This window comes from Engystomops pustulosus, chromosome 6 (assembly GCF_040894005.1).
Source record: "Engystomops pustulosus chromosome 6, aEngPut4.maternal, whole genome shotgun sequence".
Classification (NCBI taxonomy): Eukaryota; Metazoa; Chordata; class Amphibia; order Anura; family Leptodactylidae; genus Engystomops; species Engystomops pustulosus.
This window is the reverse complement of record NC_092416.1, coordinates 147935502-147947615: the sequence shown is the minus strand read 5'-3', so window position 1 is coordinate 147947615 and position 12114 is coordinate 147935502. Positions and strand designations below refer to the sequence as shown.

The window sequence follows — 12114 nt, the reverse complement described above, 5'->3', positions numbered from 1 at the left end:
TATGCCTTTATATCTGATTCTGTAGCTCACAAAAACATTATTGAAGAGATAGAGACACCTGAAATTATACTTCTCATTCAGCTTCTAAAAGTGACTCATCTGAGGTAAAATAAGTCTCTTCTCAATTAATTTGTTTATGACTTTGGAGGTGATTTTTTTAATGATTAAACAGTAAGTTATAACATAAAAGAGGAAACTGTAGAATGGATGTTCCAAAGCTGAGTAAAATTTATCCTGTGCTATGGAGTGGAAAAGGTTAGATTTTTTTCATCACATATTTACTTAATCTGACTGACTCCGATATATTCCCTTTAGGGTGGTAGATGGAATTGAAGACAGTGGAGATGTTTCAGAGAGTCAGACCTTTCAATTCAACATGGACAACTCCCGGACGAGATCTCCCATCCGTCAGTCTCCAGTTGCAGGTAAAGAAGTAAGCATGAAAGACATACATTGGTAGGATATACAGACTAGACGTAGTTATCATAAGCATTGTGTATCTATATATAGAGGGTTATTTATCATTGGTTGTCCTGGGCTTTTTTGGCGTAAAAAAAGTTTCAGAAAAGTCGCATTGAGGTTTTTTTTGGGACTTTTTACTACTAGGCCTCTTCATTCATTTGGCGTAAACATAGAACTGCTGCTAGTGCAACACCGTGCAAAGCCGAGTCATGACTTGTCACATAGTTACTCCAATCCCATATTAGTGTATGTGCTGGGACTTTTTATGCAATTGGAGACTTTTTTGGGGACTTTTTGAAAAAAAAATCCTAGACAAAAATTAGACTATAAGAACATTTATTAAAGGTGCCAAAGCCACTTTAATTAATCTGCTGGCAGCAGAGCACCAAAAATAGACATATAACTGTCCCAAGTAGCCACATAATGATAAATCTCCCCCGATGTATCCATCCATCCATCCATCCATATAGTAGTGCAGTCAGCACACCCCTCTGTTTTCACTCCCTTGAGATTGTGAGGGTCATTTACTAAGGGCCCGATTCGCGTTTTCCCGATGTGTTACCCGAATATTTCCGATTTGCACCGATTTTCCCTGTATTGCCCCGGGATTTTGGCGCACGCGACCGGATTGTGGCGCATAGGCGCTGGCATGCACGCGACGGAAATGGGGGGGCGTGGCCGAACGAAAACCCGACGGATTTGGAAAAAAAACGCCGCATTTAAAACAATAAAAATGTCGCTTGGGACGCGCTTAACTTCACTTGGTCCGGCTCGGTGAACTTGAGTGCGTTCAGATGCTTTTCATCGCAGCAGCGCCACCTGGTGGACGGCGGAGGAACTACCTTAATGAATCCCGGCCGGACCCGAATACACCGCAGAGAACGCGCCGCTGGATCGCGAACGGACCGGGTAAGTAAATCTGCCCCTGTATGTCCTTCCTCACCCATCCATGTGTGATCAGAAGCTGCATTTGTCATTCCAAGACCCTGAAGTCAACATTCCTTCCATGACACCGGTATTACTATTAATATTTATGCCAGTCTTTTTTTTTTTTTTTTTTTTTTTTTAAGGGGCTAAAAATTATCTTTATTGTGTAAATATCACTAGGGGATTACAATTTCAGAACTCTCTATGTCTATGGGCATGAGTTCTTTTTTTTTCATAAATATTTTATTGAAGTTTCATAGTATAACAGATATAACGTCAATACTTGCTACCCTTGGTCTCCTTCTTTATACAGACCTATTAGGGAAAGCAGTAAGATTAAAACAAATGTTCTACAATTCTAGCAAGAAAAATGCCAGTCTTTTTTACTGTGAAGGCTTAGCTGAGACACTTATTTCTTCACCCAAACACATGCTGTTACGTGTGTCTATGTTCTGCAGAATCATAAGTCAAGAAGAAATCCAGGGTCAAAAAGCTTACAATAGCTCCAGGCATCCTTGCATGACTTCTGTCATTTTACTATTTTACTCATCCGTGCAGTGACAACATGATGCATTTCTTAAAGGAAGTTAATCTCCTTATTTTTGACTAATTAAAACCAATTTTGGTGTCTTTTTTGGTTTCATATTGTTTATTTCCTGTACAAAATGATAGGCCTGCTCATCTTTCCTCAACATTCATAGAAATGATTTCTCGAAGATGCCTATTGCAGAGTTCATTGTTGGAAAAGGGAGAAGATAGATGTGTTAGTGCATACTATGTTAGAACCAGTTATTTTGTAAATTGTTTGCGGTTATTGTGATTCAAAACTGCACAGAGCTAAGCAATGATGAGAAAGAAATGACTTCTGAGATGTGATCTTTATGAAGAGGAAGCGTTTACCGTATATACTGAGTAGAAGTCGAATTTTTCTAGCACAATTCTTTTTAAAGGGGGCTCTGCTGGATGTTTTATTGATAAGGGGAGGCTGATACTGGACATTTTATTAGAGAGTAGTTGCTGCATTTTTCACCCTAGGCTTATACTCGAGTCAATACGTTTTTACCAGTTTTTTGTAGCAAAAATAGGTACTTCGGCTTATACTCGGGTCGGCTTATACTCGAGTATATACATAATATATATATATATATATATATATATACATATATATATATATATATATATATATATATACATAATATACATATACATACTTAATGCAAAGCACAGGGGACTTTGTAAAACTGAAAAAATAATTACTAAAACTTCTAGAATAGAAATAAAATACCGTTTACTGTCACAGTAAATTCAGAATTCTGACTTATGAGTATTCCAGTGAAAAAGCTTCGTGAGCTATCCTCCAGACCCCTCCAACACCAGCAATGTCATTTTATTGTTCTACATTTCATAGTTTGAAGTATACCTCCCCTAAACCTACAGGCAACACCCCCACCCCCCTCCCATAGTCTATATGGCTTTTCTATTGGCTTGAGAAAGGCTTCAGATGAAGATGAGACGTAGCACTATGGAAAGTCTGCTGATTTTTTTTCACTATTTTGGAGTGCTGCCATTTCTTTTATTTCTATACTGTGGAATTTCAGGTTCCAGTGGCGTTCACCCTAATGCTTCTGCTTTTTTGCTGTGCTGCTGTGGGTTTTTGTTGTGTGGCTTTTCTATTGGATTTTTTCAGTCTTCGTTGGATCATTTCCTGTTCTTATTCTTTTGGATCAACTTTAACATACTGGCAATATCCAATAAGACATGTGACTTACAGATGACCCATAGTTACAGACGGACCTCTCTGCCCCCTGTGACCTCTGGTGAAGCTCTCTGGATATTACTATAGTCTCAGGCTGCAATGATCAGCTGTAAGGTGTCTGTAATGAAGATTTATTGATAATACTTGTTCCCCACGCCACAAATTGTTGAAAACCTAATTGTCGCACATAAAAAAAATATTATAAAATATACATATTCCAAGTAACATAATAATAATCTTTATTTATAAAGCACCATCAAATTCTGCAGTGCTTTACAAATCACAGTGGACAAATACAAATGTAATACTACATCACAGATTTCAGTTATATGGAACAATAGGAGAGAGGTCCCTGCTCACAAGAGCTTACAGTCTATGAGGATGAGGGGGTGACACAAGAGCTTACAGTCTATGAGGATGAGGGGGTGACACAAGAGCTTACAGTCTATGAGGATGAGGGGGTGACACAAGAGCTTACAGTCTATGAGGATGAGGGGGTGACACAAGAGCTTACAGTCTATGAGGATGAGGGGGTGACACAAGAGCTTACAGTCTATGAGGATGAGGGGTGACACAAGAGCTTACAGTCTATGAGGATGAGGGGGTGACACAAGAGCTTACAGTCTATGAGGATGAGGGGGTGACACAAGAGCTTACAATCTATGAGGATGAGGGAGTGACACAAGAGCTTACAATCTATGAAGATGAGGGAGTGACACAAGAGCTTACAGTCTATTAGGATGAGGGGGTGACACAAGACCTTACAATCTATGAGGATGAGGGAGTGACACAAGAGCTTACAGTCTATGAGGATGAGGGGGTGACACAAGAGCTTACAGTCTATAAGGATGAGGGGGTGACACAAGAGCTTACAGTCTATGAGGATGAGGGGGTGACACAAGAGCTTACAGTCTATGAGGATGAGGGGGTGACACAAGAGCTTACAGTCTATGAGGATGAGGGGGTGACACAAGAGCTTACAGTCTATGAGGATGAGGGGGTGACACAAGCGCTTACAGTGTATGAGGATGAGGGGGTGACACAAGAGCTTTCAGTCTATGAGGATGACGGTGTGACACAAGAGCTTACAGCCTATGAGAATGAGGAGGTGACACAAGAGCTTACAGTCTATGAGGATGAGGGGGTGACACAAGAGCTTACAGTCTATGAGGATGAGGGGGTGACACAAGAGCTTACAGTCTATGAGGATGAGGGGTGACACAAGAGCTTACATTCTATGAGGATGAGGGGGTGACACAAGAGCTTACATTCTATGAGGATGAGGGGGTGACACAAGAGCTTACAGTCTATGAGGATGAGCGGGTGACACAAGAGCTTACAGTCTATGAGGATGAGGGGGTGACACAAGAGCTTACAGTCTATGAAGATGAGGGGGTGACACAAGAGCTTACAGTCTATGAGGATGAGGAGGTGACACAAGAGCTTACAGTCTATGAGGATGAGGGGTGACACAAGAGCTTACAGTCTATGAGGATGAGGGGTGACACAAGAGCTTACAGTCTATGAGGATGAGGGGGTGACACAAAAGCTTACAGTCTATGAGGATGAGGGGTGACACAAGAGTTTACAGTCTATGAGGATGAGGGGTGACACAAGAGCTTACAGTCTATGAGGATGAGAGGGTGACACAAGAGCTTACAGTCTATGAGGATGAGGGGTGACACAAGAGCTTACAGTCTATGAGGATGAGGGGGTGACACAAAAGCTTACAGTCTATGAGGATGAGGGGGTGACACAAGAGTTTACAGTCTATGAGGATGAGGGGTGACACAAGAGCTTACAGTCTATGAGGATGAGGGGGTGACACAAGATTTATAATGGTCCAGCCATTCTTTATTAGGGAACAGTATAAAATAATGTAATAAATAAAAATTCTGTTGCTTGAACCAGCCATCAGCCATACAAATATAACTTAAGAACAAAACTAAAGAACCTATCTTGTACGTAACCCAGGGACTGCCTGCAACTTATAGGGGCACATTTACTTACCTGGTCCCTGCGCGATCCCTGATCAAGAATGCCCACCAGGTCCGCCGGAGTTCACCATCTTCCTCACGGTGTATGTAAGTGCTTGGCTTGTGATACAAATTGAATTGTTATATCCCACGCATAGTCCGAATCAGTCCGATCGTCCGAAGGCCCGCCCCACGATTTGTGTTGCATGAAAGCCGAGTGATTGTGACACAATACGATTGCGTGCGACACTAAAAGTAGAATATATCACCAGAAATATAGAAATATCCTTTCTAGAATCTTTTATCTTTTATTTAAAATCTCTCCCATCATATCAAATCATGTGAAAAGAAGATTTTGTCCGAGTTAAGTTTGAGTCTGAAGAGGGGTTGTCATATTATAAGAATTTTGATTCTGCAACCAACAGAGATACATGGTCTCCTCTATCCTAAAATCAACTTTTAAAATTCTGCTAATGAGCCTGAAGAGCTCCTGGAGTGGTTACAGAAACCCTCTGTTTTCTGGCTTCACAAGTTGTTGTTACACTGAAGCAGTGTATCGCTGTCTCACCCTCCTCCCGACACACCCTGTCATCTCGGCAGCAGTGAGTACATAGTGGTAGGGGGGAAATACTCTTACAGAATATGACAACCTGTGAATCTGCAGCACTAGGGGGCTCTGGTAACGCGGCTATAGCCTTTCTGGTTCATTAGCATAATTTTATAAGTTGATTTTAGAAGAAAGGAGGGCATGGATGACAAATAAAAGAAGAGCCTGGATTTATGAGTGACCCTGGTTTATCCTTGCTTGATTTTGATGGTAGAACTTCTTTAACAACTGATGGTGTGTATTTTCATCCTGAGCAAGGGGCCGTTGGCAGCTCAGAAAACCCCCATCCTGGTGATTGTGGGGGTACTGCCAATGTACTTTTAAAGTGGGCCATTAAACACAGCTGAGGTCCTGATAGGACACAACTCGGATGAGGACTGTTTAACCTCTTAGATGCCACAGTCAATGGTGACTGCTGCCTCTAATAAGACCAGGTTAATATCTATGATCAAGGTAGAGATTTCTTATTGGGTTGTAAATCTTTGCTATATTGTAAGACACTGAATTTCCTGCCTTTTAACCTGATATTGTTTTATCATACAGCCACAGTAAATGAGGTCTCAGGAAAAGTGTCTCAATGTGCACGCTCTATTGTGCTGACCTGGTGCAGAATTTGTTAATAAGAACTATAGTTAGAAAAATTCTAAAACATGATGCCCTGGATTTTCACATTGAACAAACCTTAATAAGCTGTATGAACTGGGACAGCACAATGATCATAAGATGTACTCCATAAAGACCTAGCTCTACCCTTAAATATGCAGATCACTGTAGGTCATTATTCATTTATATTCCATCTTTTCCATATATACGAGATGAAAAACAGTGCCCAAGTGTGGCTTGTAGGTATGAAGAATGTTGATCCAGTTGTAACCAATCTTCCCGCTGCCCCCCCATACCACTAGGGAGACTTTTCTTACTGTGCACCTATACATTGAGATTTGAAACATATGGTCATAAGTATCGCTAATGACTCTCAAATAATATCTAGAGAGATGCTGTCAGTCATCCAGCAGTCACTTATGTCCAAAAAGCAGAGGATATAACCAATTCATTTCTTGCCTTATATTTGCTTCTGAGTTGCATTGGAAAGCCCCTAACACAAATAGATGAATTTAGGAAAAAATCTGCCTTAGGGGGTGAACAGATCCTCTTCATTTGAAAAAAGTTTTGTGGTTTCAGACATGTAGATCTTCAGATCTTCAATTCCTAGTCGATACAAAAAAATAAAATACTTGTGAAAACTAAAAAATTCTTGTGAAACAAACCTTAACAGTGATATCTATTTGGATACAATGGGTAGTATATGTTATAATTCCTGTTTGGTGAGATCTGTATATCCACAGATTTTCCATCACAGTTCATTGCGGTTTAAATGACATTATTGCTATTTGATGAAATGGATTTTTGGCAGACTGGACAGTGGTAGATGTCCCAAACTTTCCCTGTTTACGGACTATTGCAGTGATCAGTTTTACACTCAAAAGCCCTCAGAGAGATCTTGTGCTTTGTCCTTTGATGACGTCTCTTCGAGAAAACCAGATTATTGGGGTGAATATTTGCATAGGCACAAGAATCGTGTTGAGAGTTAAGTGTTCACTAAGTCACCCCCTAGGGGGTTAATCATGAGGGGTCTTTCACAGTGATCTTCTGATATCTTTGAAAAGTTGCCAATGTATATATTACTCCTGCAGTGTGAATATGTTATGTATTAATGGGCTAGGTCTGCCATACAAGGATAGTTTATTTGGTAGTGACAAGTTTGCAAGTTATCCTGTTTCCACAGTATAAGTGATAACAAAGGATAAGGGGCTGACTGGTGGGACCCCCAAGGATCAGCACAATGGACCTTCAGCAATCTGAAGAACAGGAGGGTCTTTCTAACTAATGAGAATTTGAGTCCAGACACTCCATCCAATAGTATGGGAGTGCCTGAATCTCCTATACAAATGAATGGGGCAGGAGGACACATGAATGACCTGCAATTCCATCAATTTGTGATGGATTCTCTGGGTTGTCGGGGTCCGTTCTCATGATCTGTGGGGATCAGACCACCACAAATCAGATTGTTGTCATGCAAACTCATTATAAATGCAAACTCAGTTTACAGTGCTAAAATGTAGTAGCCAGGGTCAGCTCCGGGTTTCAGTAGGCCCCTGGGCGACAGAGCCTCCAAGGGCCCCTTTGCAGTGAACTCATGTGGTGACATTAAAAATTCAGAAACTAAAAAAGTCTCCTGTTGCCTAAAATATTCCCTGGTTTATTACACCAAACAGCTCCCTCATGGTTATTTTATTTAAATCCCCCTCACCTCCTATGGATTCATTAGACACAGCCCCCCATGGATTCCTTATGTGGGTCCCCCCCAGCAGCTCTGGGCCTTGTATGCTCAGTGCTAGCGCCGGCCCTGGTTGTAGTGGGATGTCTTTGTCGTTTGCCACTTAATATTTTTGAATAATATTTTTAAAATCAGAACTGATAATACAGATGAAAGAGGCTTATTGTATATTCTGATGTATAATCTTTTCCTGCATGCTATTATATTCCCTGCCAGTCAATGGTGTGTGCTCTTATGCTTTTTATAGCTCCCCAGCCTCTCACATTTATCTACAATCACTGTGAACAGAGACCATTAGGAATCTCCCGTGTAACGGCTAATTAAATAATGTAAATGGATGTTCTTGTGTTATATGAATGACAGAGATTCTGTCACTGCTGAGATGAAAACGCATGCTTCATCCTCTTCTGCATATAAAAGATCCTGACTGTATTGAATCCTGATTGTATGGAACACTTAATTGGTAAAGAAGATAGATAAAGAAGTATTGAGATCATTTCCGGAAAAAAATATCATTTTCACTTACAATAACATTGTCATAGAAGTCATGTAGCTATGGAGGAGAGGATCAAAGTGGTGCTCCATATTGGCTTGCCTTGGGCTAAACAGGCCCCATCCTTTCACCAAAATGATAGCTATATGGCCCACGATGACCTTTTAACCAATCCACCTATGGAACCAGGCAGCAGCAACAGCTTTAAAGACCTGCAGAGATAGAGGAGAATCACTTCCATCAACAAAAACTACTAGCCCCCTCAGGTAGGGGATGAAATGTCCTTTATAGAATTATCTCTATTATGTAAAATTTCTCTCCAAAATCATGTGAAAATGAGCAGAGATTGCTGTCCCTGAGGATTGATCCCCCCCCACCTCAGACCTCACATCCCCTTTTAATCTCTTTTTTACTGAGCTTACAGGACCCATTCCTGGAACCTCATGGGTTTTGGGTTTAGATAGTACAGGCAGTCCCCTACTTAAAGGGAACCTACCACCACAAATCTACCTATAAAGGTAGATCGGGTGGTAGGTGGATCAATAGGACGTGAGGATAGCCCTTTTAAGGGCTAATCCTCACGTCCCCACACTTTTTTGTTAACTTTTATTATACATTTATGCAAATTTACTTATGCGGCTACTGGGGCGTGGAGTAACCGCATCTGAGATTACACGAGGCGGCTACTCCACGCCCCGGTAGCCTCTTTTCCCCTCCTACTCACCCATCTTCGGCTGCGCGCCCTCGTCCGGCGATCCTGCCGTCTGCGCATGCACAGAAGAGCAGGCCCGCGCCTGTTTCGGAGCAGTGACCGCGCAGGCCTGCTCTTCTGCGCATGCGCAGACGGCAGGATCGCCGGACGAGGGTGCGCAGCTACGCGGAGCTGCGCACCGAAAATGGGTGAGTAGGAGGGGAAAAGAGGCTACCGGGGCGTGGAGTAGCCGCCTCGTGTAATCTCAGATGCGGTTACTCCACGCCCCAGTAGCCGCATAAGTAAATTTGCATAAATGTCTAATAAAAGTTAACAAAAAAGTGTGGGGATGTGAGGATTAGCCCTTAAAAGGGCTATCCTCACGTCCCATTGATCCACCTACCACCCAATCTACCTTTATAGGTTGATTTGTGGTGGTAGGTTCACTTTAAGGACACCCGACTTACAGACAGACCCCTGTGCCCACTGTGACCTCCGGTGAAGCTCTCTGTATGCTTTACTGTAGTCCCAGGCTGCAATGATCAGCTGTAAAGTGTCTGTAATGATGCTTTATTGATAATTCTTGGTCCCATTACAGAAAAAAAATTTGAGACTCTGATTATCACTGTGGAAATAAAAATTTTGTCTGGATCTACAATAATAAAATATACAATTTCGACTTACATACAAATTCAACTTAAGAACAAACTTATGGACCCTATCTTGTATGTAACCCGGGGACTGCCTGTACTAGGTTACTGGGTTACATGATCTGCTTATGTTATTTCTTCCATTTACTGTCCCCACACCTCTATATTATCACATTTTTAATATAACTCTTTTATCCTATTTCACAGTATATTTACAATGTGTACTGACAGGGCCGGCGACAGCACTGAACATATGTGGGCAGGTACAGGGACCCAGGACTGCTGGGGGGCTACATAATGCTGTTCATAAGGAATCCATGGGGATGAGGGGGGCTGTATCTAATGAATCCATAGGGGTGAGGGGGCTGTAGGTAAAATAACCATGAGGAGCTGTTTGGATTGGTAAACTAGGAAAAATTTTAGGGAACAGTTATACTTTCTGAATTTTTAATGCTGCAAAGTGAGTTCGGTGCAAAGGGGCCTAATAAGGGTCTGTCACCCCGGGGGCCAATGAAAACTGGAGCTGACCCTGTGTACTAACTTCACACGCCTTCCAAAGGTTAATTGTTTACATGTTCCAAAGTACAAAGGCCTTGTTAGTGCAAGTAAGTTATGTAATTTTGGCATCTGTAAAAAAAATTCAATAAAAAGATACTTGAAAAGAATAGAAAAGTTTTAAGGGTTCATGAGAAGAGTCAATTCAGACATCACTATTTTCGCTGTTATAGTACCGAGAAACATTATTTTAGTGTCATATTTCATATTGCATAGTAATTCTGTGGGCTATAGAACTAGAGATACAGAGAGTTTTTAAAAAGTGGGAACTGGATTCTTATCTGCAGCATGCATTTCCAGCTATGTCTTTAACTGTCTGCATGTCTGGTTCTGTAGCTCACAGCATGTTTCTAGGTTCTATAGAACTGAAGACAGGGGCATCTGAAGTGACACTCCCATGCAGCCTCTAAGCCCGACTCATCTCAAATATGAATCTTCTATGCTCATATTCATATGACTTTGGAGGAGATTTTTATAGGTAAATGGGTAAGATTTCACATAAAAGGGAGAATTCTAAAAAGGATATTTAATACACTACCTGAAGGGACTAATAGTTTCATGGTGTAAGGCAGGGGTCCCCAAAACTACGCCCCGCGGGCCGGACCGTTTCTATCCGGCCCCCGTTGCATCGAGCCCCCGGGCTGGCGCTCCAATAGCGTCAACGATTAGGCCGCAAACTATGATTAGGCCGCGGCCTCCGGCAGTCGGGCAGGTGCCAACTTCCGTCAGGACAGGAAGCTCCTGTCCGTCACTGTGTAGTGCTCGTTGCGGTCGATGCTGCCGCTCGAGCACTATTATTGCAGGTGGAGTGATGCAGCCGAGCACCCCTTCCTGTCTGGCAGCAGCCAGAAGAAAGAAGAAGCGGGACCCAGAGGCGAGTACATGATTTTTTATTTTTTAAAACAGCAGCAAAAAGATTGTATAAAAAGATTGAATATATGAAGTAAGGAGCAGCATTGGAAATAATTAATGATGAGGGGCAGAATATGAAATAATTAATGGTGGAGGGGTAATACAGGAAATAATTAATTATGGGGGGCACTATATGAAATAATTAATTATGAGGGGCAATATAGGAAATAATTAATTATGAGGGGCAGCATAGGAAATAATTAATGGTGGGGGGCAGCATAGGAAATAATTAATGGAGGGGGCAGCATAGGAAATAATTAATTATGAGGGGCAGCATATGAAATAATTAATGGTGAGGGGCAGCATATGAAATAATTAATGATGGAGGGGCAGCATATGAAATAATTAATGGTGGGGGCAGCATAGGAAATAATTAATGGTGGGGGGCAGCACAGGAAATAATTAATGGAGGGGGCAGCATAGGAAATAATTAATTATGAGGGGCAGCATATGAAATAATTAATGGTGAGGGGCAGCATATGAAATAATTAATGGTGGGGGGCAGCACAGGAAATAATTAATGGTGGGGGCAGCATAGGAAATAATTAATTATGAGGGGCAGTCTAGTAATTAATAGGGGGAGGGCAGCATAGGAAATAATTAATGGAGACGGGTCCCAGTATATTTAATAATTAATTGACTGAATTAATTTATTAATCGGGCCAATATATAAAATAGTGCAGTATATTAAATAATTAATTGAGGGGGGCCCAGTGTATTACAGATGCGGTCACATGTACTGCTAAC

The 12114-nt window shown here is 41.6% G+C and overlaps 1 protein-coding gene and 1 long non-coding RNA gene across 3 annotated transcripts in view; one reads left to right on the top strand and one right to left on the bottom strand.

Moving 5' to 3' along the window:
* The window catches only part of LOC140064630 (uncharacterized), a 92603-nt gene that overhangs the window by 60144 nt on the left and 20345 nt on the right, over nt 1-12114 (bottom strand). The window lies entirely within an intron of this gene.
* Nucleotides 1-12114, top strand: part of KCNH4 (potassium voltage-gated channel subfamily H member 4) — a 117930-nt gene that overhangs the window by 99630 nt on the left and 6186 nt on the right. The window contains exon 14 of one of the 2 annotated variants that reach the window (XM_072111704.1): nt 316-425. In XM_072111704.1, the coding sequence (XP_071967805.1) occupies nt 316-425 (110 nt within the window). Of the gene's footprint in view, nt 1-315; nt 434-12114 lie in introns of both variants that reach the window. The other variant, XM_072111705.1, reaches the window with a different exon arrangement.